General features: G+C 37.3%; 1 protein-coding gene and 1 non-coding gene across 5 annotated transcripts; both read left to right on the forward strand.

The window, feature by feature from the left end:
• The first annotated feature begins 12597 nt into the window (after positions 1-12597).
• LOC121765422 (B3 domain-containing transcription repressor VAL1-like) lies at positions 12598-18957 on the forward strand. Of its 4 annotated transcripts, none has more exons than XM_042161575.1 (15): positions 12598-12797; positions 12995-13104; positions 13293-13457; positions 14172-14253; positions 14334-14450; positions 14797-15407; positions 15513-15609; positions 15712-15886; positions 16279-16355; positions 16470-16550; positions 16647-16865; positions 16954-17003; positions 17309-17422; positions 17716-17780; positions 18088-18957. In XM_042161575.1, the coding sequence occupies exons 3-15, from the start codon at positions 13345-13347 to the stop codon at positions 18750-18752; spliced, it is 2466 nt and encodes an 821-aa protein (XP_042017509.1). In that variant the 5' UTR covers positions 12598-12797; positions 12995-13104; positions 13293-13344; the 3' UTR covers positions 18753-18957. The 4 variants fall into 4 exon arrangements, with proteins under 4 accessions (XP_042017509.1, XP_042017508.1, XP_042017507.1 ...); XM_042161573.1 differs by having other exon boundaries at positions 12599-12797; positions 13285-13457; XM_042161574.1 differs by having other exon boundaries at positions 12598-13104.
• A 422-nt stretch (positions 18958-19379) lies between these two features.
• Positions 19380-19451, forward strand: TRNAW-CCA. The gene has a single exon. It is a non-coding gene; the product is annotated as a tRNA-Trp (tRNA).
• Positions 19452-25726: the final 6275 nt, after the last annotated feature.

The raw sequence follows: 25726 nt of genomic DNA on the forward strand, positions 1-25726 counted from the left end.
AGAGAGTAGTACAATATAGAGTGAGATAAAATGAAATGGGATGAATGTGAATAATTAGTGGGAAATAGAGCATATATATATATGGGATAAAAAATAAATAAAAATAAAACAAAAAAAAAGAATAGGAGATCGGCTTAGCCGATCTATCGGTCTTTGGGGAGGAGCCCATGTGAGTGGCTATCGGCCTTACTCCACAATGGGAGCCTTAGAGAGCCGATAGGAGAGCCGATCGCGCGGGCCCTGCGATCAGCTCTCATTGCCAATGCCCTAATGAAGATAGATAAGGCTTGTAAATAACAAATAATAAATGTTGTTCTAGAATGAATCCATCAAATTGATTATATTAAGAACATTTTCCAGCTTAAAAGGCCGATACATACGAAGATAATTTTTCCATAAATAAAACTATAGAAAAAGAGTGATTTTGGATTAATTTAAAAACTTGGTGTCAGAAGATACACGAAATCAGGAATTGATCAAGGAAAAGATTACACCAAATCAAGGAGATTATATGGAAATATATTGTAATTAGTTGTAAATTAGGGTTACCTTATATGTGTAGAATTCTTAGTCTATATAACAATGTAATCGGTTCTTCCATTAAATATAAGACGAATATTTCCCCTACGAGTTTTATCATGGCATCAGAGCAAGTTTTCGAACTTGGCTCAGAAAAGTTTCATCACAGCCAATAATACCTTTCCCGACCCTGTTTGGCCGAAATCAAGCACCCGAACATACCTTTCCCGACCTTTTTTCATACCAGAATCAACCCATCCAGAAAATCCAACCTACACCAAACATGTCAGACAAAGAAGAAACAAAGCCTGGAGAAACGAAGGAGACAGATCAGGCCATGAATCTCAGAAATAGTAAAAGCATCACCGTGCCATTCAAGTTGAATGGTAAGAATTACCCGCTGTGGGCACGCCTAATTAAAGTGAAGATTGGAGGCAGGGGTGCATACCAATACATCAAGAACGATCCCCCAGAACCGGGGAGTAAAGGCTATGACGAATGGGAGGAGAACGACCTCGTGGTGTTCTCGTGGATTGTCGATAATATTGAAAACGACATAATTGCCGATTTCGCTCACCATCAGACGGCAAAAGCCTTATGGGACAACCTCGCCGTCACATTCGAGAGCAAAGCCGACCGATACATCATCTATGACCTGGAAGAAAAGGCGATCAATATCAAGCAGGGAAGCATGGATCTTGAAACGTATTACAGGAAAATCCATGGATTATGGATTAACATAGATCGAAGTCAGAAACAACCAATTAGCTGCTGTGACAAGGGGGTCGAACAATTCAGAAATTACTCCAATTCGAAGAGACTTATCAAGTTCATAACCAGATTAAATCAGGAGTATGATTCAATCCGTAGGGAAATCTTGAAGGAAGAACCGGCGCCATCAGTGGAGGCGGCATACGGGTGGGTGAAGACGGAGGCGGCTCGACGGAGAATCATGCCACCGACGTCGTCCTCACCCACTGACGAAGCCGGCGGAGTGACCGAATCATCATTTGGCGGAGGAATTGGACAGGGGCTCGTCGCACAGAACCAGCGACCACCGCACCGAACCAACGCGCCACCACTGCGACCCACGGTCACCAGCAGACCGGGAAACAGGCCCGACACCTCCAAATTATGGTGCTCGTATTGTGGGAAGCAAAAGCATACATGGGAGACCTGCTTCAAATGCATCGGTTACCCGGAGTGGTGGGAAGAACGACAGAAGGCAAAGACATCTCCGGCACAGGCAAAACTCGCCATAGGCGAAGGAATCTCACGGCGAACAGAAACCGGGAGCCATGGCGAATTAACCGGAACCGGAACCGGGGGAGCGCGTCAGGAGTCTCCATCAGCCGGCGGCAACATCCGGGGCGCTGGAAACCTGGCTGAATGGACGGAAATCGGAGGAAATGGCGGAATCGGAGGGAGCGGCGCACTGAAATGAGGTATAGGGTTTGGATATAATCCAAACCCTAAATCAACTCTTGCCTATTCTTATTTACCTCTCCAGAAATATAGGAAATATGATAAAAGACCCCATCCCATTTCGCATGAACCCCCAGACTTTATGCAAATTCGAAAAGGCCCCCCATCTGTTAATAAACCCGAAAATACCCCCAGTTTTATGTCAAATAATGCTTTTTCACCCTTACGAGAAATTTCCGCTGCATTTCATACTTATGATATCTCTGAAAAAAATTCGAAGGGTTGGATATTTGATTGTGGGGTGACTGACACTATGACTCCGAATAGAAATGACTTTGTTGATTATACTGAAGATTCTGATAGATCTTATATTCGAACTGCAAATGGGGAATTAATTACTGTTGTGGGATCTGGCACTGTTGAAATATCACCCACACTACGACTTAAGAACTGCCTTTATGTTCCAACTCTATCCTAAAGATTGATGTCTATAAGTCATGTGACGAAGGAATTGAACTGCACACTTCTAATGTATCCTGATTTTTGCAATTTACAGGATATTCAGACGAGGAGGATTCTTGGGCGTGGCACTGAGAAGCAGGGGCTCTACTACGTGGACGAGATTGCTCAAACTGGAAGTGCAATGCTGGCTCACGGATCCACGAAACAGGAAATTTGGCTTTGGCACCGAAGACTAGGACACCCCTCTCCTGGTTACTTTAAATTACTCTACCCGAATTTTTCTATTCCTTCTGATTTTACTTGTGAGACTTGTGTTTTGGCCAAAAGCCACAGACAGAATTTTAAACCTACGAATACTCGAATGCTATCCATGTTTTCTTTAGTACACTCAGATGTTTGGGGCCCTGTGCCTTTTGTTGGTGGAAATGGTTTTCGTTATTTTGTGATATTTGTGGATGATTGTACTAGGATGACGTGGATCTATTTTTTAAAACACAAATCAGAAGTCTTTGATAAATTCTCATCCTTTTTTCGACTAGTCCAAACACAATTTCAGACCACCATAAAAACCCTTAGGTCAGATAATGGGAGGGAATATGTTAACAGTGCTATGGCCCTTTTTTGTAAAGAAAACGGAGTAACTCATCAAACTTCGTGTGCCTATACACCTGAACAGAATGGGGTAGCCGAAAGGAAAAATAGGGTAATCCTAGAAATGACCCGAGCCCTCATGATTGAATCTAAAGTTCCCAAACATTTCTGGCCAGAAGCCGTTGCTACATCCATCTATCTCATAAATCGCCTACCGACCAAAATCCTAAACATGAAAACCCCCCTTGATATCCTATCTACACAGGCCCAAATTCCCGAATACCTTAGCCTTCCTCCAAAAGTCTTTGGTTGTACCGTTTACACCCACATACCTAAACATGAACGAACGAAACTATCACCATGTGCCGTCAAATGTGTCTTTGTGGGGTACGGGGTAAACCAAAAGGGGTACAGATGCTTTGATCCCAATGCCAAAAAGATCACCACCACCATGAACTGCAATTTTTTTGGAAACCGAACTCTTCTATCACACCCACCTTAGTAGTCAGGGGGAGAGTGATCCAGATAGGTCCACAGACTATCTAAGTTGGGTTGTGCCAATTCCAAACTCCTCGATTGAGGAGCCATCCGATCCAGTTGTCACTTCTGCCGAGCAGGTCTCACCACAAGAGTCATCTCAGCCAAGCCCTGGAACTCCTTCTCCGACGATATCCGAGGTAATTCCTGATCCGAGCATAGTTGAGATACCGGTTACCACTAACTCTACTGAAACAGAACCCCACGACAATACAATTGATGGAGATACAGGAAGATACATGCTCCCTTATCGGAGTACAAGGGGAATTCCACCGAAACGATACTCCCCAGAGAAGATTGGGAAGAAGAGCCGCTATGCTGTAGCAAACTTCGTACAAGGAAATCTAACCAAAATGGCTCGAGCGTTTGAGGCTGCGTTATATAAGGAGGAGGAAATTCCACATACAGCTGAAGAGGCAATGAAACATAAACGGTGGAGAGATGCAATGGTGGTGGAAATGAAGGCGTTGATGAAGAACAGTACATGGGTACGAAGCAAGTTACCCGAAGGAGCAAGAACAGTAGGGTGCAGATGGGTATTTACGATAAAGAGAAGACCAGATGGAACAATCGACAGGTATAAAGCACGTCTTGTGGCAAAGGGATACACTCAGACTCACGGTGTAGATTATGATGAGACCTTTTCACCAGTGGCAAAAATCAACTATGCTCGGATCAGGAAATGTTAATAAGGTATAAGACGAATATTTCCCCTACGAGTTTTATCACTTGGGATATATACAAAATGTTAATAGGTCTAAAAACAAAACCAATTATGGAAATGTTTTGTTAAACTTTGTAATTATAAGAATAATAAAATAAATTCAGAAAAATGTAGGTCTAAAACCAGGCCCCCAAGTCATGAAAAATCGGAGGTCTAAAAAACACCGTACAATCACATTGGACCAACATACTTGTATGTTGCTAGGGGTGGGAAATTATACCGAAATACAGAAAAACCGGACTTACCGTACCGAAAAAATACCAATTTTTCGGTATACTGCAGTTTCCGGTACGGTATGATATCGTACCGCAGTGTTACAGTACGGTAACGGTATCAATTTTTCTAGGTATACCGAATCTTCGGTATATATCGAAAATTCGGTATACCGGAAATTCGGTATGATAATTTTTGATACCGTTACCATACCGTAATAACGGTATACGGTATGGTAACGGTATACCGAAAAAAACCTGTTGTATCCAAAATATTTATAAATGTTGCTTAAGCAAAATTATCGAAAATTGAATATCTAATAATCAAATTGAAATTTAAAATTGGTTTAGATTTTTATTTTCTTCTTCAGTTTGATTTAGTTTGAACATTTAACTTTAAGTGTTTATTTCATGTTATTGGTTAAATATTTTAAAAAGTTATTATCTAGTATGGTTTGTTCACATGAATTTTGATATAATTTTTATTTATATTTAAATTAAGCAACTACATTTATAAAATACAGTAATAAATAAAATTTTACGCTATGATATTTTAAAAACATTAATAAAAGTATGATCAAAACAATGATTATAATAAGAAAATGCTCTAGATATATTGGACTAAAAATGTAAATATTTTGTAAGAGCTTCCACAGTGGATGCCCTAGTGGGTGCCCTAGTGCTTGCCACATCAGCATTTCTTAGTCCGCCACTTCTTTCTGCAATGGTTTCGCCCTAGTGTTCGCCCTAAAATACCATAATATATTATATGAAACACCACAAGTGTGAAAGTAAGAAAAGAGAAGAGAAATAGAGTAGAATAGAGAGTATTGTGTGTACGTGTGTGAAAAGTGAATGAGGATTAGGGTATTTATATTGGTTAAATAATGAATAAAAAACAAAAAAAATTACAAAATCTTCGGGCTCGGGCGACGCGTTGCAATGGGCGCCCGATCTCGCGCGATCGGGCGCCCGATTGGGCATCCACTGTGGATGCTCTATTTCTAATATTTGTATACACGACCAATTAAATTATACTCTCTCCTACAAGTTAGTTTAGTTGTATTCATTTCGGATTGTGTTAAAATAGTTGAGTCATTTTCTTTAGTTGTATTCATTCCGGGTTGTGTTAATGAAGCTGTGCATCACACGAATTATACTATTTTCTACATTATTCTCTTTTTTATTTTACTTTTTCTTCACTTGAACTATTTATTAAATATCATTTTTGTAAAATACGTGCTGAAAAAAACGTTTCATTTCTAATGGACATAGGATTACTAATTTTCCAATTGTAACAGTAAAGGTTTTATTCTTTGGATTGGACATAGGATTACTAATTTTCCAATTGTAACAGTAAAGGTTTTATTCTTTTAATCCAATGTAAAATGATCTTTCATATATTCTCAAAGTATTGCCTATAATTATACCATCGGAAGTTTAATACTTAAATGGATGACCAAGTAATGCTAAAGAGTTAATTTGATATTTTAATGAAGATGTAAAGTAGAGGAGTTACAAATTACTCCCTCCATCCCAGATAGTTTATCTCATTTTTCCATTTCAGTCCGTCCCACATAGATTGTCATATTTCCCTTTTTACCATTTTTGGTACTAGTAACTCATTCATACTCACATTTTATTATAAAACTAATATATAAAATAGGACTCACATTCCACTAACTTTTTCAATTCACTTTTCATTACATTTTTTAAAACCTGTGTCCGTCAAAGTGAGACAAACGATCTGGGACATATGAGTATTAATTCTTTCATCCATCATAATGATGGGAGTTTTATTTCTTATTATATGAGTTTTAGAAAATTGTTACTCAAAGTGAATGAAAAATAGTTAATGAATATGAGTTAGAGTCTTAGTTATAGATGTTAATATTAAATAAAATATGAGTCGAATAAATTAGTGGAATTTAGAGGCTATTATTATTATTATTATTATTATTATTATTATTATTTATAGTAAAAATGAACTAGTTATCTACAAATATATTGTAACAGAAAAAATCAACAAGGTGGAACTCCCAATCTTGTGCAAGAGCTTAGATTCAAACCAAATCATCTTGCCACACTTTTAGTACAGAAAGGAATCAAATTCCGTTTGAGCTCTAGATGTTTAAAGGATATCAACTTTTAGTCAGCATGCCTATCTGGGGTTCTTGAACTCTCCTTTTGTGTAACGAGTGACACTAAAGTGTTGTTTACAAATCTTATTACTTATGAGCTTTCTCCTAATTCATTTACTGATTATTGTATTAGATTCATATGAGAGTTTTATGAAATCACTTCTTCGTAATATAACTGGTGTGAAGTTGTTTAGGGAAGCCCACATACTTGCTTGTATGATGGCTAATGATGAAGAAGTGTTGGATGTCTTTAAGAATATTGACACAGTTTGGTATCTATAACAACAATTTTTCAGTGTTGTTATTCACGCATAAGAAGACATTGTTCTAGTGAAGCTAAAATTTGGTATGCAACTTTTAAGAGTTCATACATCTTGACTCCATGGAAGATGGTTTTACTACTGGCAGCAATTTTCGTTGTCAGTCTCTATGTGGTTCAGAGTGTATGTGCAATTCTTTTAGTAAGAAAATGATTCTCTATCCATTGTACTAAGTTGTAATATTTTTTACTTTCAATCAAATTTAACACTTTTTCAGCATGCTGATAAAAGTGAAGGATGAATGTGTTTGTTAATTTGTACTAGGTTGTAATGTTTTTTTACTTTCAATCAAATTTGAAACTTTTTTCAGCCTGTTGAGAACATTTTGGAATTGTGATTTTCAAGTTTAATGGAGTTTGATCATTTTAGTTAAAAAAATATACTAAAACAGACAAACGAGATTCTAATCGCTGATGGAGGAAGTACTTACATTTTATGGAAACAAAGCAATCGGGACGGAATAGTATTAGTTAGAGAATTGTTTACTCGGAAGGAAGAGTATTAGTATTAGGTAGAGAATTGTTTAATCTGATTGATGATAAAACAAAAATATGCTAAGATCATAATTTTTGGTCAGATGACTAGTTACAATATAGTCGGAATAAAAGAGGGAAACATAAAAGAAAAGCACTCAAGAGCAACGATGCGTTGTTTTTAGTTGCATAATTATAAACTGTTTTTAAAGAATTAATAAACTCAAATGAATTCCCAGCTCTAATTAATTCTAATTAAGTGCAATTAAAACTAACTGTGGATGTACGTGTTTTTTTGTATTCGTTATCTAAAGATAAAACAAAACATGTAGGCGTAGTCCATAGGGGCGATTCAAGTAGAAGAATTCGATTTCTAACTTTCAAGAAAAATAAGTAAATTAAAAACTAAATGGTAGTTTTTCTAATGTTAAATTATTGAAACATTTCCAGTAGATGGATTTGTTAATTATTATGGCATAACTGTCTATATGTAGATTGTTTTTTTATGATTGTGACATAGTTGAAAATAAATAAAATAGTTCGAAAAAGTGTAGTAATAAATATGCAAGTCTATCCGCAAGAACTCAGTACGAGGCACCGACCAATTTTTCCATTGTATTAAATCTATTGGTGAGAAGTTAAACATTTTGAAAGGGGTGAGCAAGAAATAAAAAATGCAGCCTAAATTTAAGGATTAATAATTAATTAAAAACACGGACATATAATTTTGTTATGTATTTTTTTTTAGATCTAGTTTTGAATGAATTAAAACCCTTCTAAGGGATTAGAATGCATATTTTTACACATTCTTTCGACAACTTTTAATTCCATCGGAACATTCATACGATCGTGTTATAATTATGAGAGTAGTAGGGATTATATTTCATAATTTTCGGTACTAATTAAAGTCGGTATATATTCGAATATTAAATAATTGAATCAATGCAATAATATGGACATGTATATGAAGTCAATATTGCTAAAAAGCATGACTTTAGTGTTGTATAAATTATAATTGCATGCTTATCTATACTAATGGATGAGATGTAAGTCTAATCTTTTGTTGTTGATAGTTGTTTGTGCATACATACTTACCTTTATATACGGGTAAAATATGACTCTACTAATTGAAGGTGATTATGTTGTGCCTAAGTTCGTTCCCATCTCTATTTAGAAATAGATAGTGAATTTGCCCATTTATGATGTTTTAAACATGCCTACATTCTTTGTGTGTGTACTAAATTGCAAATACGATTAAATGCACAATTTTGTATATCTCCACCACACCGTATCCTCCTAAATAAAATATTACTAGTAAAATAGTGGTACAAATACATACAGTGGCAAAGCTACACTGAATCATGTCATCAATTTGTGTTTTATATAGTACTCCTCGGAACGTGATGTTACATAGTTTCAATTTTATGAGTTAAAGATAGATAAAATAAAATAAAGATGATGTAGTTTACATTTAAAAAAAATTATGTTATTTTATATTTTACGCCTTCTAGTACTTATTATTTGCAATATATCATGTAATATCAATACATATAATTTCGTACTATGCTCTTTATTCAAAAAATATACTATTCTTTATATTTTATTATTATCTATATTAAATTTCGTCGTGGAGTTTTCTAGTTTCTATTGCTCATATTCTAATTACTTTTTTCACAATCCCTACTCGCTATGTCTTTGTTGTATCCTACAATGTCGACACTAAAATATAATACTAACACATTATTAATAGTAAATTGACTAATCCCATTTACAAAAGCATGGCTCCGTCACTGTATACATCTGTAATCATATATGAATTCGTAACTATTAAAGCTTGATTTTAGTAACAATAGGATATTTGGTGGTTCTTGCATGCTTTACTTGTATTCTTGGCGGAGATGCAAAGGTCTCACCGTAGCCGTTTAAAATATTTGTCCATGTCAACACCGGCGGATCCAGGGGGCAGGAGGGGGCGACCACCCCTTCCCGGCCGTTCGGAGAGCCTAAATATCCCTTATAATCGATCCGGAAATAGCAAAAATCGCCCCCTCCGTGCATAAAACAATATGAGTTTTCAATGAATGCTGTATTATAGTTAGTAGCCTAGTGGTTATGTTTTTGGACTTTTAACCAAGAGGTCCATGGATCAAGCCTCAATAAAACCATTTTCTATTCTTTTGACATTTCTTTCTTTATTTTATCAATTCATATGACTTCTTATTACCAAATTAAACCATTGAAATACTTTATGAATCTATATTTTTATTAGTTTACACATATTATTTTGTTATACTATTAATTTTTTAGTTACATATTTTTTAATACTATATTTTACTATATATTATTAAAAAATACTTATTTTATGTAATTTTTATTGCATCTTATTAGTATATCAAAATAAACATTTGAAATATTTGTGGAGTTTAAATATTTGCTATTTAATGTAGTATTGTTTTTTTATTTTTAATTAAATATATTATTTAATTTTATTCTTAAAAATTATATTAATTTTTTAATATTTAATTCCGCCCCCTCCGTATTCAAGTTCTGGATCCGCCACTGCATGTCAACATGCGTGCATTTATTTAAAGGCAAAGTATAACGTCATTCACTACAGGTGCTGCGATCTACTTGTTCATTCTATATTTGCGGATAAAACGTGATGCTACTCATTTAATGTGATTGGTTTTAGACAATTTCCTTCATCACACACCGCACAAGCATTTGCATCTTTAATTATTCAAGTTTTGAATGATTATGAGTTATGCAACAAGATATTTTCGGTTGGTTTTGATAACGCAACCGCTAACACCGCAAGTATACCCGATTTAATTGTGGCTTGCTCCCCGGTGATAAGTGGTAAGTATTTTCACCAACGATGTATTTGTCATATATTAAATTTATGTGTACAAGATGTTTTGTCTTTATGGCAAAGACATATTCAACCTATTACAATAGCTGTATCCTTAATCCACTGGAAGCCTCAAATTGGCAAGGCGTGGAAGAAGTATTGTCACTCGAAGAAAATAAGGTACACAACTTTTACTTTAGACGTGTCTACTAGATGGAACTCTACATATGATATGTTGCATTCTACATTAGAGCATATAGAATATTTGGTTGATTTTATAGAACTTTCCATGTTGATGATTTATATCTAACCTATTCTTGTTGGGATCAAAGCATGAGCTTATTTAAATTATTCAAAGGTTTTTGAAATGTCACCGTTGAGTTATCGGGTGTGTATTATTGCACATCCGTTCGTGTTTTAGAACATTGCATGTACATATCACTTGGTTTTAAAACTGCAATGAAAAACTCCACAAACAATCTTGAGTTAATGTGTGTTTTATATTACATGGTTGAAAAATGGCTCAAGTATTTCAATGCCCAAACATTCCAAATAAACCTCCCCCACCTCCCAACCCTCCAAAGAAGTTTTGAGTTCGACTTGCGGGCTCTCTTTCACGATTACGAAGCCAAGTACAACAGTACCCACCAAGTGAGACCTAGACCCCCCCGTCAAACACATAACTTTGGCTTCTTCCAAGTTGATGACCCCGACGCCCAATCCCAATTGGCGGACCTATACGGCTTCAGCAGCGGAGGAAGGACGGCAAATTCGGCAAGTGAGTTAGATTTATATTTTGACTCACACTTTTCATTCAATGAGGAAAAAGGAGGTCCCGTTCCCCAACAAATCGACGTCCTAGATTGGTGGGGATCACACGAGAAAGATTTTCCCATCCTTGCATCAATGGCCAAGGAGATCTTTTCGGTTCCGGCTTCCACTGTCGTCGTCGAGTCCGCCTTTAGTGTTGGAGGCAACGTCTTGGACGACAGAAGAAGTAGACTCACGGGGCAAAACATGGAAGACACCATGTTACTTGATGATTGGTGCTCCGCCGAAATTAGAGACCAAGAACCGGATTGGGACAATCAAGTAGTACAACCCGACCAAGACTACTTCCCCGGCGAAGAAGAGTAAGCGCCAATTCCTCCGATCAAGCCAAATAGGTAAGCAAGGTAAGAGAACTACGTGAACTTTGATTCCAAAATGCAATTGAGCATTGAGGATACGTAGGCATCTCAACTTAAATTTTAAATTTTAGTTGAGCTCAAGTCCTTTTCCTTTATTTCTTTTTTCTCCCCTTTGTTTCGAATATGTAATTTGTAAATTGTAATCAAGGCTTTAAGTCTTTTGTAATTTAGAATTTTTAAGTTGTAATTTGTAAATTTTAAGTTGTAATTTATAATTTTAAAGTTGTAATTTGTAATTTTAAAGTTGTAATTTGTAATTTTAAAGTTGTAATTTGTAAATTTTAATTTTAATTTGTAATTTTAAAGTTGTAATTTGTAATTTTGAAGTTGTAATTTGTATCAATAAAATTGCATTTGTACATCGCTTTATTATAATTTTATTTATGCAAATATATTTACATTTTTTACTTGAATTACAAATTTACAATGTATAAAAAAAATTAAAATGTACCGCCGAACCTGACGAACCGGCCCGGAACCGGATATGCAACGGCGGTTCCTGCGGTTCACGGTTCACGAACCGGAACCGCCGAACGTTGGCCGGGCCGGTTCAGGTTCACTCATTTCTTGAACCGGAACCGGCAGTTCCGAACCGTGAACCGCCTGTTCCCGAACCGTGGTGACGTCTACTAGTGAGTTACAAATACAACCAAACGATCAAACACACAACTTTCTATATCCCCGATCCTAAAGAATTCCTTCACTGCAATATCTCCTTTTAAGATAATAGTATTAAATAAAGTACCATATTACACCATGTTCAGTGATTTGATCGCACCTATTATCTTTTGTATGTACTAGTAAGTTAAAAATACTACAACGATCTACTGTCTAAACGCACGATAGTAAGTTAGAAATATCAATAAAAAGCTCAAACTCTTGTCAATTATGGAGTATTCTTTTTTAATTTGTACCCTCATGAGTCATGTAACAATGTTGAACTCTTAATATTTTGTATGAAGAGTAGTACAATAATCTCTATCAGTGGAACGAAATAAGTGTATATACATGGCAAGTAAAATATTTCACAACATTTATTTCACCATATTTCCATTGCTCCAAAGATTTACTGTTTACAGCCTGACCTACTTTAAGACTTTGACACATTTTACCCGAAACAAGGGAATCTACGGCCATCCAATTATTATACTAATCTCTGTCTGAACGCCCACACGCCGTAATAATCTTCAAGAACTAGGAAACCTAAACTCCAACACCCCAGAAAATAGAAAATCCTGTAAAAAGATTTGATTTTTAGGGGATTTTTTTTATTAGAATGGATGAACTGTGAAGCGGTCTTCAAATGTCGTGCATGCATATCGTTGCCCCATTTACTCTCTGCATGCCTAAACGTTTCTCTCTCTCTTCTCCCCGCTCCCTTTCTCTCTCTAAACATATAGATAAAGCGTCTTTTTGGTTTTACTATATTCAACTCGATTTATCTCTGGCATTAGCCGAATCGGCCACCGACCTGCCGTTGTTTTAATTTTAATTTTGATTTTTTTTAATTTTCTGGTGTTTTTATAGTATTTAATTGCTCAACTCTCAGATTCAATTTGAGGTCTCAAGTCTACATGGTTTCTGCAATTGGGCGCATGGGTTCTGTTTTTGTTTGAGGATGAACGCATGCGGACGTTGGATTAATTAGATTCGGACGAGGTGAGTTGAAAGATTGGATTTTTATTTTCAATTAGTGAAGAATTTGAGTTGAGGAGGTTGAATGGCGGTGTTGTGTTTTCCGTGATTTGGGGTGTGGGAATTTGTTGATTTTGTTTGAATTTGATTTGATCTGGGTTTAGGGTTTTTAATCGTAACGGGTTTGGGTTTGGGGTTTTGAAGGAAATCAGGGATTAGGAACTGACTTAGCGAGAAAGGGATTAGGAACTGACTTAGCGAGAAATGGGGTCCAAGAATTGCATGAATGAGGTGTGCCGCGGAACGACGTCGTCGGATTCGAAGAAAGGTTGGAGCTTGAAATTCGGTGGATTTGCTGGGCTTTGTTACAAGTGCGGGTAATTTTTCTAAATCCCAATTATTGCCCTCTTTCTTGATGTTGTAGCCTCATTGCCATTGCAGGTCTGATTCCAATTTCTCAAGGGTAGTTTGAGATGTGCTATTTTGATTCCTGAAATATATCCATTCTCCAATTTTTTGTTTTTCCCATTTTGTTACTATCAATAGGCTTTTTCCTTTTGCTGCAATTTGATTATCTTTTCCTATATTTAGCAATTTTCTTGACAAAAGTTTAGCCTTTTCTTTCATTGTATTGCTGAAATTGAGCTTCACGGCACTCTGCTAATTGCTTCTTTTTATTTTGTGCTTTTCTTATTTGAGAAGATTAAAGGAAAGGATGATATAAAGTTGCTATTTTGATGTGATTAGTGATGGACTAATGCAAAGATCAGAGTTGGCAATGGACTGGCTGATCCATATATAGTAAAAATGTCATGAATTGTTGATTGTGTGGTCCAAGAGTATTTTTGAGCTGTAGCAGCTCATATCTGAGTTTCCTGAGAACATTTACATGGTGCGAATACCCCTCTTATGGTTTACGTTGTGTTAGTTTAAACATCTGATTACTAGCTCAATGTTTTTCTAATGTTCTAGCTCTAACTATTTTGCATATTGCGTGGTTACTGCATATTTGTACTTATATGGATTGATAACCTGTTTCACTATTTCCGTCTATGTTTTCTGCCCATGATGTAGTTTGATGTGGATTTCAGATCTGCGTATGAGAACTCTGTTTTCTGTGAAACGTACCATCAAGACGAATCTGGTTGGAGGGAATGCAGAATATGTGGAAAGGTAATGATAGTTTTGCCTCCACACCTTTGGCCACACCCTTCTCGGTTATCATAAACTCTTTTTCCTTTCTCGGTTGGCAGATTGTTCACTGTGGATGTATTGCTTCAAAACATCTATTTGAATACATGGAATTCGGTGGTGTTGCATGCATAAGTTGTGCCAAGCGTTTGGAAATTCAGTCTCCACAACCAGTACAGGTTAGAGTTTCTTACTTATTGAAAGATGCTTGCTCTGTACCTTTATCTGATATGTGTTTTTCGAGCTGATTCTTTTTCAACTTTTCAAAGAAGTCTGATGGTCAAGTATATAGCACTCCCACAATTATGATATCTTAAGTCATGAGATGGGTATATCTCCTTCAAAATAGCTTGCAGTTATCATTGTTTCATCCCCAAATCTTGCTTATTGATCCATACAGGGATTCCTGTACTGACTAGATACTGCATTATTTTGAAGTTGGAGGATATTTATAGCCAATTGCTTTTAATCTTTACATATGACTCAATTAGTTTTAGGATATTGATCCTTAAATTGTTTTTGCAGGTTCCTGATAATATTACAAGCATCAAATCTGCCAACAAAACTTTTACTAGGGAGGTCCAGCCGGTAGTTATTGAACGTAGAGTTGAAGATGAGAAATTCAGCACACAAAAGCCTCTGCAGCTGACGAGGGCTATAGGGGTCAATAGCGCACCTTCATCAGTCGAGTTTAAAAAACACGAATCCATGCTTAGATCTGCAGTAAGTAGTAAACGCATACAGAATCACTCCCAAAATTGTTCATCACCAGTTTTTGTCAAACCCGACTACAGCAGACCGAAACAAGGGGTCAAAGATATGTATGAATCTCTAGCTCTTCCGTCCCTGAAGTTCTCGTTGACTTCTCCTATGGGTAGTTCAAACAGTGTGCTGCCTATTCCTGTTCCCGGTGGGATAGTAGAAGCAAATGAACCGACAAAAGGATCATTGCAACATGGGCAAAGGGCACGACATATTTCACCCAAACCCCCCAAACCCAGCTCAGAGGCGAATAAAGGGTCTTCTTCACAGACACGTATTCCTAGGCCTCCAGCTGAAGGCCGAGGACGCAGTCAGTTACTTCCTCGGTACTGGCCTAGGATCACGGACCAAGAGCTGCAACAATTATCTGGAGAGTATCTTTTGGAATTTAACTATGCATAATTCCAATTATGTCATGCCTGCTTTATATCATGTCTTTTAACATTTATCAAGAATTTGCCTTAACCATCAAATCTTAGTTTGAAATCCACTATCGTACCATTGTTCGAGAAGACTCTTAGTGCCAGTGATGCTGGGCGAATTGGTCGCCTGGTCCTTCCAAAAGCGTGTGCTGAAGTGAGTATTTGATTTCAACTTTTTGCAATATTACATATAGATGATCGGATATTCTCTATCTTTCGATTCTTACTTTCTGCAAATCAATATAATGTGGAGCAGGCATACTTTCCTACTATCAATCAATCGGAGGGTATACCAATACAGATTCAGGACATAAAGGGAAAAGAGTGGACGTTTCAGTTCAGATTTTGGCCTAATAATAATAGCCGGATGTATGTTTTGGAGGGCGTAACACCGTGCATCCAAAATATGCAGTTACAAGCTGGTGACACAGGTACATCCTTTTCTTGTGCGTTTTGTTGAACCTTGAGATGAAAACAGCTTCTAATTTTTTCCATTTTTCTTCATCTGACATTTGTCATCCATATATGACACTTGGTAAGGACCTCATTAATTGCTACCTATAGCATATTTTGCTCTATTCACCTTAATAATTCATTTTCTCGATCTTCTTCCTCGTACCATCTGACATGAGTAGGCTTATTGTTTAATCTGAAGTTAATGGTAACTCTTTGAGTAAGATAAAATTCGATTTTGAATCTGTTAAGCAATTGGTGCTGTGCTTTACCATCAATTGCTACATCTCTTAGAGCTTATTTTGTGTTTCGGCTTGAATTTTGATGGATCAATTCATTTCTTTTCATGGCATCTTTGCCTTCTGTTTAGTGATATTTAGTCGGATAGATCCTGGGGGCCAGCTTGTCATAGGCTGTCGGAAGGCAGCTACCAATGCTGATGTGCAGGTCAGAAACTTTAGGCAGTTTCACATTTTATTTCTTTGTTGTGTCTTGATTTTGAATTATTCGAAACTTGAAAGATTTATTGATCTTTTACCAATATTATTTGGCAATGAGCAGGAGCCACAACAATCACCAGCCTTGAACTGCGATTCTCCCGGGGAGGCATCGTTTTCTGGGGTTAATGATACTCCGACTTCTGTATGTTCTTATTTGCTATTTTGCCATGACTTTTGCTTTTATAAATTCCGATCTCTATTCTGATCGAGATGCTCTGATGTCTCAAATGATGTGAAGAACGGAGGCAGAGCATCTGATGATTCACAACCGCCACATCTGGACATATCAGAGAAGAAGAAGGCTAGAAACATTAAAAACAAGAGGCTTCATATGCACAACGACGAGGCTTCAGAACTTAGGGTCACTTGGGAGGAAGCTCAGGAGCTTTTTCGTCCAGCTCCGTCTTCTGAGCCAACTGTGATCACAGTTGATGGGTACGAATTCGAAGAATTTGAGGTAAAAGAGTTTTGGCAACCATCATTCATGATTTTTGCTTATAGTCGTTTAGTCGTTTCATGTTGATTTATTGTCTTATATCATGTAGGAACCACCCGTTTTTGGAAAGAGGACTATTTTCATTACTCAACCTTCTGGGTAAGGACTATCATATTTTGTTCGGCTTACAATTTTTGTCACTTCTTATGAGCATTCATTCAAGCGTGGACTTGTACTTGTGTTCTCTGCTTACAAATATACGTCTTGGCTAATTCTTTTGCTCTATAATTCGAATATGATGTGAAAAGTTAATTGACTTGTGGTTTTTAAAGGCCCCTCGATATCTCAGCAGGAAATTGTTTGCAGCAACTAATTCAACTGGTTGATGTTCTATGCCAGTGCTATATATCATTTAATTCTGTTTTCTTTTTGGGTATAAACGGCTGACATCGTTGTCTTATCAGTGAGCAGGAACAACTGGCTCAATGTGACAGTTGTTCAAAGTGGCGAAGGTTGCCTGTCAGTGCTCTTGTCTCTGCAAAGTGGATATGTTCTGATAATACCTGGGACTCGAGCAGGTTAGCAAAGTTTTCGACAAAAACTAACGACATATTTTAGATTTAGCGCTGATGATCTGTTTCGAAGTCACTGAGTTAATAGGACCATCCCCCATTTTATGATAGAATGAATATTTATCTTTATAGTATGTTTTTTGATGGTTGAGGATTGCAGGATGAGTAAACTGAAATGAATGAACCTCAATCTTATTCGAATAATTATCAAATTTTGACATTGATCGATATGATTTCTTCGTAATTAGCCTATTTTGTGATGCAAATACGATTTTCCAGTCTTACGGTATTATTTTCAGGGCCACGTGCTCTGCTCCAGAGGATTTAAGCCCGAGAGATCTCGACTCCTCGAGTGTTAACAAAGGTAAGGGGTTGGTCTAATTTCTCGAAAGCCCCTTTCCCCCGTTGGTCTCAAACACCCACACATATGGAAACTCGAGCTTGTTTGAGGCCTTCTCGTCTTTTATGTGCACATTGCTTTGAAAATCGTTTTAGGTTGAGAAGATAATTAGTTATGGAAATTTATTTGTTTCTGCTAAACTTTATTTACAAATTACTAAGTTAATTACAAGATATAGAGAGCTTTATTAAATAAATCTATCTTGTGATGTCTTGCTATTTTTTCTATCTCTTATATGGTTTTCTAAGATTTTAATCGTCTCCGGCCACAGAAAACAAGAAGCGAAAGGTTTCAGAAAGCGCGGCGTCGAAAGAAGGGGAGCCGTCCGGGCTGGACGCGCTGGCAAACGCTGCGGTTCTTGGTGACAACATAGCCGATATGGGGGATTACTCGGCCGGGGCCACCACAAAGCACCCGCGCCACCGCCCGGGCTGCTCGTGCATCGTCTGCATCCAGCCGCCAAGCGGGAAGGGGAAGCACGAGCCCACATGCAAGTGCAACGTCTGCCTGACTGTCAGGCGGCGCTTCAAGACTCTGATGATGCGCAAGAAGAAACGGCAGTCGGAGCGCGAGGCCGAGCTCGCGCAGGAGAAGGACAACAGCAAGTCCGCCGCGAAACTTGAGCTCAAGGAGGACATCGCCGGGCTGGCGCTCCTCAACATGAACAACCTGGAGAACGAGCCGGGCAGCAACGGGGTCCACACGAATGCGGAGGAGACAGGCAAGGGAGGAGGGCTGGACTTGAACTGCGATCCCCACCGGGAAGACGAGATCCTCGCGGATGGGTCGGGTATGAGCTTGACTACATTGATGAACACGGCTGCGTTCCCTATGGAAGCGTACGCGGGGCAGAATGGGGCTGTGCCAAGCTCGGTTGCTGGAGAGAAGGCGGCTGAGGGTGGAGGCGGAGGCACTGCGGAAGGCAAAGAGGGATGACAATCTTTATTTTGTTGTTGAGATGATATAGAGATTTTCTTAGAGAGGCGTTTTTAGTTGGTTTAGATTTTATAGATTCTATCTTGTTAAAACTGTGTACATATTTACATATATTTATATCGTTTTGGTTTGTGTTGGTGGAAGGATTGTATTTGGTTAAAATCCCCCAAAGTAGTAGTAATAACAAAGGATTTGTTTGTTTTAATTTTTTTTATGTTTATGGGTTTTTTCTTCATGTGTATACTTGGTTTGAAACTCTCCCTCCCTCCCCCCCCTCTTCCCTCTCTCATATCATGATGATGATTTAGTTGGAATTCAACGGCCATGATCTCGTGTGTATGAATTTTCATATATTTGGTTACCCGAAAATAAGTTTCGGATTTAGGTATGGATTTACGAATTTAGGGAAATTTCAGGATCGGATATCCGATATCTTGGGTCGATTCGACACCCCTACCTCCCAATATGTCATTTGCAATTAGAGCATACAAAACTAATTAAGCGATAATCCACAAATGAAGTAATAATCTAAAAACAATGCATATTCAAATGATACAACAATACTCATAATGTGCAGTAATGAAAATAATAAATCTATACTAAATACTAAGTGAAAATAATTCATATGGATCCGTGGCGCAATGGTAGCGCGTCTGACTCCAGATCAGAAGGTTGCGTGTTCGATTCACGTCGGGTTCAATGTTTTCCTAGTCCACTAATTTTTTTTATTTTTGATTAGTTTTTTCTTGTTATTTCTCAATAAGTAACCAGCTGTATATCCTGCCAAGATATATGCACACGGACGGGAATTTCAAAGCTAAGAAAAAAAATTACAGCAGACCCCAACACACAACACACATTAAAAATTCATAAATTTTGTAATTATGCTAACAACCTATTAAACTACTAGGCCTGCATGCACCAAACAAATGATTCATGTTTTTTTTTTCACTATATTCACCTACTCTTAACCGGCCTTACATCTTGTCAATTTAAACCCCTCATCCTTCATTACATATCCTTCAATTTCTCTAAGTAGAGAACAAAAACCAACATCCTCCTCTACATACATTGTTAGCAAAATGGGAGACAAAAAAACATTAACCATGGCTAGAAAAGAGCTTGAAGATATGTATGTGGGAGTTGCAGATGACTCCGTGAACCTCTCCTTCCAAGAATTGGCTCAAGTCATGCACAACAAGATCTCTCCTTCCACCACAATGTCCCCCATCTCCGAGGCCGCCCCACCGAAAAACTCCTCCTCCGCCCTTTCCAAACTCCCCAGCCTAGACTTCAGCAGAGCTCTACAACATGCTTCCCTCAACAACCACCACCACCACCAAGGCGATTCTCACCGCCCACACGGCCACCACCATGGGGTCGGGATTAGGTCTCCCGCCCCCATGGACCACAGGAGCTTCACATCATACGATGATATGAGTCACGCGAGCGACATGAGCTCCGTGTCTCCTTATGGAGGCGTAGGCGGAAGGAGGAGGCGTAGGCCGGGGATTCCCCACTCCAACATCTGCGCCGTCTGCTCCACCTACACCTACATTTTTCGCCACCGTTGCCTGGTAAACTAAAAAGTCTCTATACCAACATTTCCACACAACAATCTTGATCAAGAATTTGAATCCATTTTATCAGGTTTGTGGGAGAGTTTACTGCAGGCAATGTGTTGCAATTGGAATGGGAGACATGAAGGAAGGAAGAAAATGCATAGACTGTTTAGGCAGAAGGTTCAGCCAAAGATACATCAACAAGGCAGGAAATGTAGGATGCTGTCTAGGATATCCTTCCACAGTCAAACAGCAAGAGCTCGAGTGGGCCGAGAAGGGGCCGCGGACAAGAGGCGACGCCACCCACCGCCACCGCACCACGGTGGCCCCCACAATGACACCAAGCAGCCATCACCACACTCCCAATCCCCCTTCATCTCCCTACTCAAATACTAGCCACCATTTCTTACCTTTGTAGTAGTATCTCTTGCACTTCCAATTCCCTTACAACAATGTTGTACTAGTAACTTTTTTCACTTCCACAAATCTATGTAACTCATTTTTTCAATTGAATTCATTCCCTAATCAACACAAGAGATTCACAAACACAAAACCTTAAAACACTCCTTAAGTTAGCAAACTTTTTAAGTTGCTAACTCTGCTAACTCATCAACACAGTTTATTAAAAATGTCAACACGATAACATTAAAATATCAACACATAATATCAACAAAGTATATTGAAATGTCAACAAAATTATGTGTTGAAATTTTAACGTCATCGTGTTGACATTTTTAATACACTTCATTGATGAGTTAGCAAAGTTAGCAACTTAAGAAAGTTAGCAACGGATCACACACCATGACTAATAACTATAAAGACTAATCAGCAGTGGACTTGAACCCAAGACCTTTCTGTCATAATCTTAAATCAACGGCCGGCGGCAAGTGGGGCAAGACGAATGCGAAAACAGCCACCTGTCGATGCACGAGGCGTGAAACTCGTGATTACACGTCGGAAAGAGGCGGACGTCTTCGCCTCCAATGAACTCCCCGAGGCAAATAGGGCAGTCCGTGGCCGGGCCTGCTTCATAGGACACCACGGGAATCCGGCTCAGCGCGGCCTTCTTGACCGCAGCATCGCGCCCGCCTCCTCCCCGGGACGCGCCGAAGCGCAGGAAGCAACGGACAGCGGAGTTGAGGGCCACAGCGCAGAGCAATGCGCAGAGCAGAGCCGCCAGGATGATCATCATGTTGCCGTCGAAATCGCCGCCGTCGTAGGAGGTGTTGGTTTTATTCACCGCAGGCGCGGTGATGTCGGAGGGGTCGAGCAGCAGGCGACGGTGGTGATGAGCCATCATTGGAGCTTCATTTTCTTGCAAGAAATGTCAAGAAACAGAGAGGTGTTTTTTCATGGGAAAGAAATGATTTTTAAGGCAAAGCATCAAGAAATGGATAAAGGGTTGATCAAGAACTGGTGCTGCAAGCATAAATCGTTTTATTCGTTAGAATACAATTGCAATTTGCAGAGTTGAATAGTGACTTGTGTGGCAAATTGCATACAGACAGAAACAGGGCAGATATTTTTTAGACATGGAGATTTTATTTTCTATTTGTTTCTGAATTTATTGTTTTGGTTTGGTGAGATGTCAAGCTTTAAAGGATATGATTCTGACCTCTCTAACTGGTTGATATTAGAGACGTATGTTTTCTTGATTTTCAGTAGTGTTTTATGTGGATGTAATTTCTTCATAAAATATCTTTAATAAAGCCCACATTTTTCTCCATTTTTATGGTACTAATAATAATATTGAGAAGATAAATATCTGTATAAAGAGCTAAACATCCAGTTCTAGTAAATATCTATGAAAAAAATACATAATGGAATATTTTGTTGGATTTGAATCGCAAACTCATCAAGATTCTCTTAACCACAAGAATCTTCATTTTCCTTTTTTTTGTCACACGAAGAATGGATACAATTGGAGTTGCAAAATAGGCACCCACGAATTTGTGGCGATTCAAATTGAATAAAATAGAGTATACAGTAATTAACCTCAATTCCAGACTACATAGATTTCCAAATTCCAAACAATATCAAACCATTTGAAAACCAGAAAACAATAAATTTAACTCACATTATCAAGATTGAGTGCACACATCATTTAACTAACCAAAATGCAACAACAAAAAATATTCACATTGATGAGCATATTTCTTCATAATGGGCTAATGAATTAAAATTCATCTTCATCTACTAAACCAAACTTGGTCTACATCAAGATGCTGGTAACAAAAGTTGCACCTTTACATACAAAAAATTGGGCTGTGGAGATGCTATATGGGCCTATTTTGTTTCCGTGTACCTTTTAAAATGTAACAGGAACGCTGACAATTGTAAAAAATTGGGTTGTGGATGCTATACGGGCCTATTTGTTTTCAGTGTTCCTTTTATATACTCCCACCATCCCCTAAACAATATGTACCAGTACTAGTTTTAATGCTAAATTGATAAAGTAAAGAGAGGTAGAGAAAAAAAGTAATTAAAGTATTGTTAGTGGGAAATGGATCCTACCACATTAGAGAGAAAAAAGTTTTCAAAATTGGAAAGTGCATATTCTTGTGGGACAGACTAAAAGGAAAGAATACATATTCTTGTAGGATGGAGGGAGTATGATTTGTCGGGCGAGATAAAATTCATCATCGACTTGGGCCCACTCTGATGTCATATTAGAATGAGCCATTCACCCCTTAAAACGTCTTATAAAGTGGAGGGTTATCCACACTGTTGAGTACAAACCAATCCCACATCGGGAGTCTGAGGAAAGTTTGAAGGTGTATATAATTCATGTCCAACCCCAATTAGTTTGAGGCATTTTGGGAGCGACCCAAAAAACCCAAAGCGGACAATATCAAACGTCTGTTGCAGAAGACAATCCGAACAAGTGGTATTAGAGCCAGGTCGAGTGGGGCCTAGGACAACTAAAGTTCGAATCGGGCCCGTATTGTCTCGACGTGTCGACTGAGTCTGTTTGTTCCCGATGTGATCTGGTTTGAGTGGGAGGTTTGCTGAGTACAAACTCATCCCACATCGGGAGTCTGAGAGAAGTTGGAAGGTATATATAAATCATGTCCAACCCCAATTAGTTAGAGGCCTTTTGGGAGTGACCTAAAAACAAATATGTGCGGGCTTGACCCAAAGCGGGCAGTATCAATCTTTGTTGCAGTGGACAATCCGAACATACACTTATATAGATGAACTAGGATCATCACCTGTCGATATAGGATAAGATTTAAGAGTTTTAACAATGAATTTTATATTTTTCGTTTTTTACAAATTATTTGCAATTATTTGATTGAAATAATGTAGAAACCCAATGTTGTCCATGTGAACGATATTTAGATCTGATTTTTGTGTTGTTTCATTATGAGGGAATCGCATCTTCAGAAATTTTCAAAAGTGATGTGTTGTCACACAATCATATGCAAGTTTGTTTGATTTTTGGTTCCGTTTATTGTCACAAAAAAAGCTACGAGGGGTTCAACATGTTCAACTTATGATCAATATAGACAAAATAAAATTTCAAATATACCTGGACATATATAACATTACAGAAATAAATTCAGATATCTTTATATCATTTGAATGATAAAATTATCACGATCCGATACAAACAAAATGAATAATATTACAGCGTAAAAAGAACAACTGTCACAATAGCTCGAAATCGTACAATCAAAAGATTATGATTTCGAATGCCAACAACGATTTCTTTTGGATTAAATGTTTATACAAAATGAAATAAGTAAGATTTAATCTCCTAATAATTTGGGCATTCATAATAACACCCCAAAAATCACTAAAAAATTAGACATCTATTTTCCCTCTGACGTCAACATTTTAATTTCAGCCACAACACTTGCAATAAGACTATTCCAAAATTAGCCACAACTTATTTCACCACTTTCCATAGTATTTTGTTATTTTAATTTTCAATTTAAAAACAAATACACATAGATTAAAACACCAATACAATTTTTTAAAAAATACTACAATGATAATAGTTTTATTTGATTAAATTTCTTACATTAAACTTGAGTTGTTATATACCTGATAAATAATAAAAAATTAAAAATAGAATAATGTACTAAAATAAAAAATAAAAATTCCAACCGTAACTGAAACAACCTACAACAAGGCCGGAGAAACAGCCGACGACGACCAGAAAAAATTTCTGAGTCTACAATAAAGCCCCAAAGCCGTATTGTGAAATGTGAATACCCTTAACGTAACAATTATTGTTATCAGAAATAAATGTGGGATGGAATTCATTTTTTAGCATGTTAACTAATCTTATGCGCATGAGCTGTTTTTGTATGAGACAGCCGCCGTATAAATTGACTTTGCTTATCGTCATTAACGACAATGACATGCTAATCCCTCTTAATCCCTGATGTCGATAACTCAACTTTTTTACCCAATAAAGTTCAATTAAAGTAGCTAGGTTTATCATTAAACTGATAGCACAATATATTCTAATGTGCTTTTGTGGCTGAAATTTTAGAAAATATTCCATCCGTCCGCGAATAGGGGTTCCGTTTTTCCATTTTAGTCCACCCGCAAATAGGAGTCTCGGTTCACTTTTACCATAAATGGTAATAGAGTCTCACCTTCCACTAAACTCACTCCACTCACGTTTAATTTAAAACTAATATATATTACAACTGAGACCTCTATTCCACTAATTTTTTTTCATCCACTTTTCTTAACATTACTTAAAACTCGTGTCGTTAAGAATTGAGACTCTTAATGGTGGACCGATGGAGTAATTCTTAAATATGGACGGTTAAATAAGTAAGAAGTCAAATACAAATTGAGTATCACATATTATTTATTTAAATAATTTTAATTTGATTGAGTTGGATTATTGAATAGTTGAAATTTGACGCATTTCATTCACGGTTATAAAAAATTGAGTATAACTCTTAATTATTACCATTCATGTAGGTTATCAATAGATATAAGTAATATTGAATGTAGATCAACATAACTACAAATAATATAGACGTAACAAATATTGTGTGAAATAATAAATAAATTTTAACTCAAATATTACAAAAAGTATATCATATTGTGGGGTACAATTGTTCTCAATTATTGCAAGAGATTATAATTTATACATGTGCGTATATAGAAACAGTATAACTACTAGTAGCATATTAGTTATAAGTGAATTCGTGGAAGCTCTCTTATGAAATTACACACGAACATCTCATTTGTAACTCAACCAACATCCAACAAAACCAGACACATAATTTGTTCTGTCTATGAGACCTAACTTCACATATTTAAGCATAACCTATACTACAAATTATAGGTTGTAAGTTGTAACATGGCTTATACTATTTAGGAAAATGATAAGACAACACACACATATATATTTACTTGCTGTTTTAATACACATAATAAAGA

This window comes from Salvia splendens, chromosome 14 (assembly GCF_004379255.2).
Source record: "Salvia splendens isolate huo1 chromosome 14, SspV2, whole genome shotgun sequence".
NCBI lineage: Eukaryota > Viridiplantae > Streptophyta > Magnoliopsida > Lamiales > Lamiaceae > Salvia > Salvia splendens.

Bases quoted from the DNA above. Each gene is read 5' to 3' on its own strand.
- LOC121765422 (XM_042161574.1), top strand. From the start codon at position 13,345: ATGGGGTCCAAGAATTGCATGAATGAGGTGTGCCGCGGAACGACGTCG. The intron at 15,610-15,711 runs GTGAGTATTTGA...AATGTGGAGCAG, and splicing joins TTCCAAAAGCGTGTGCTGAA to GCATACTTTCCTACTATCAA. The intron at 16,866-16,953 runs GTAAAAGAGTTT...TATATCATGTAG, and splicing joins ACGAATTCGAAGAATTTGAG to GAACCACCCGTTTTTGGAAA.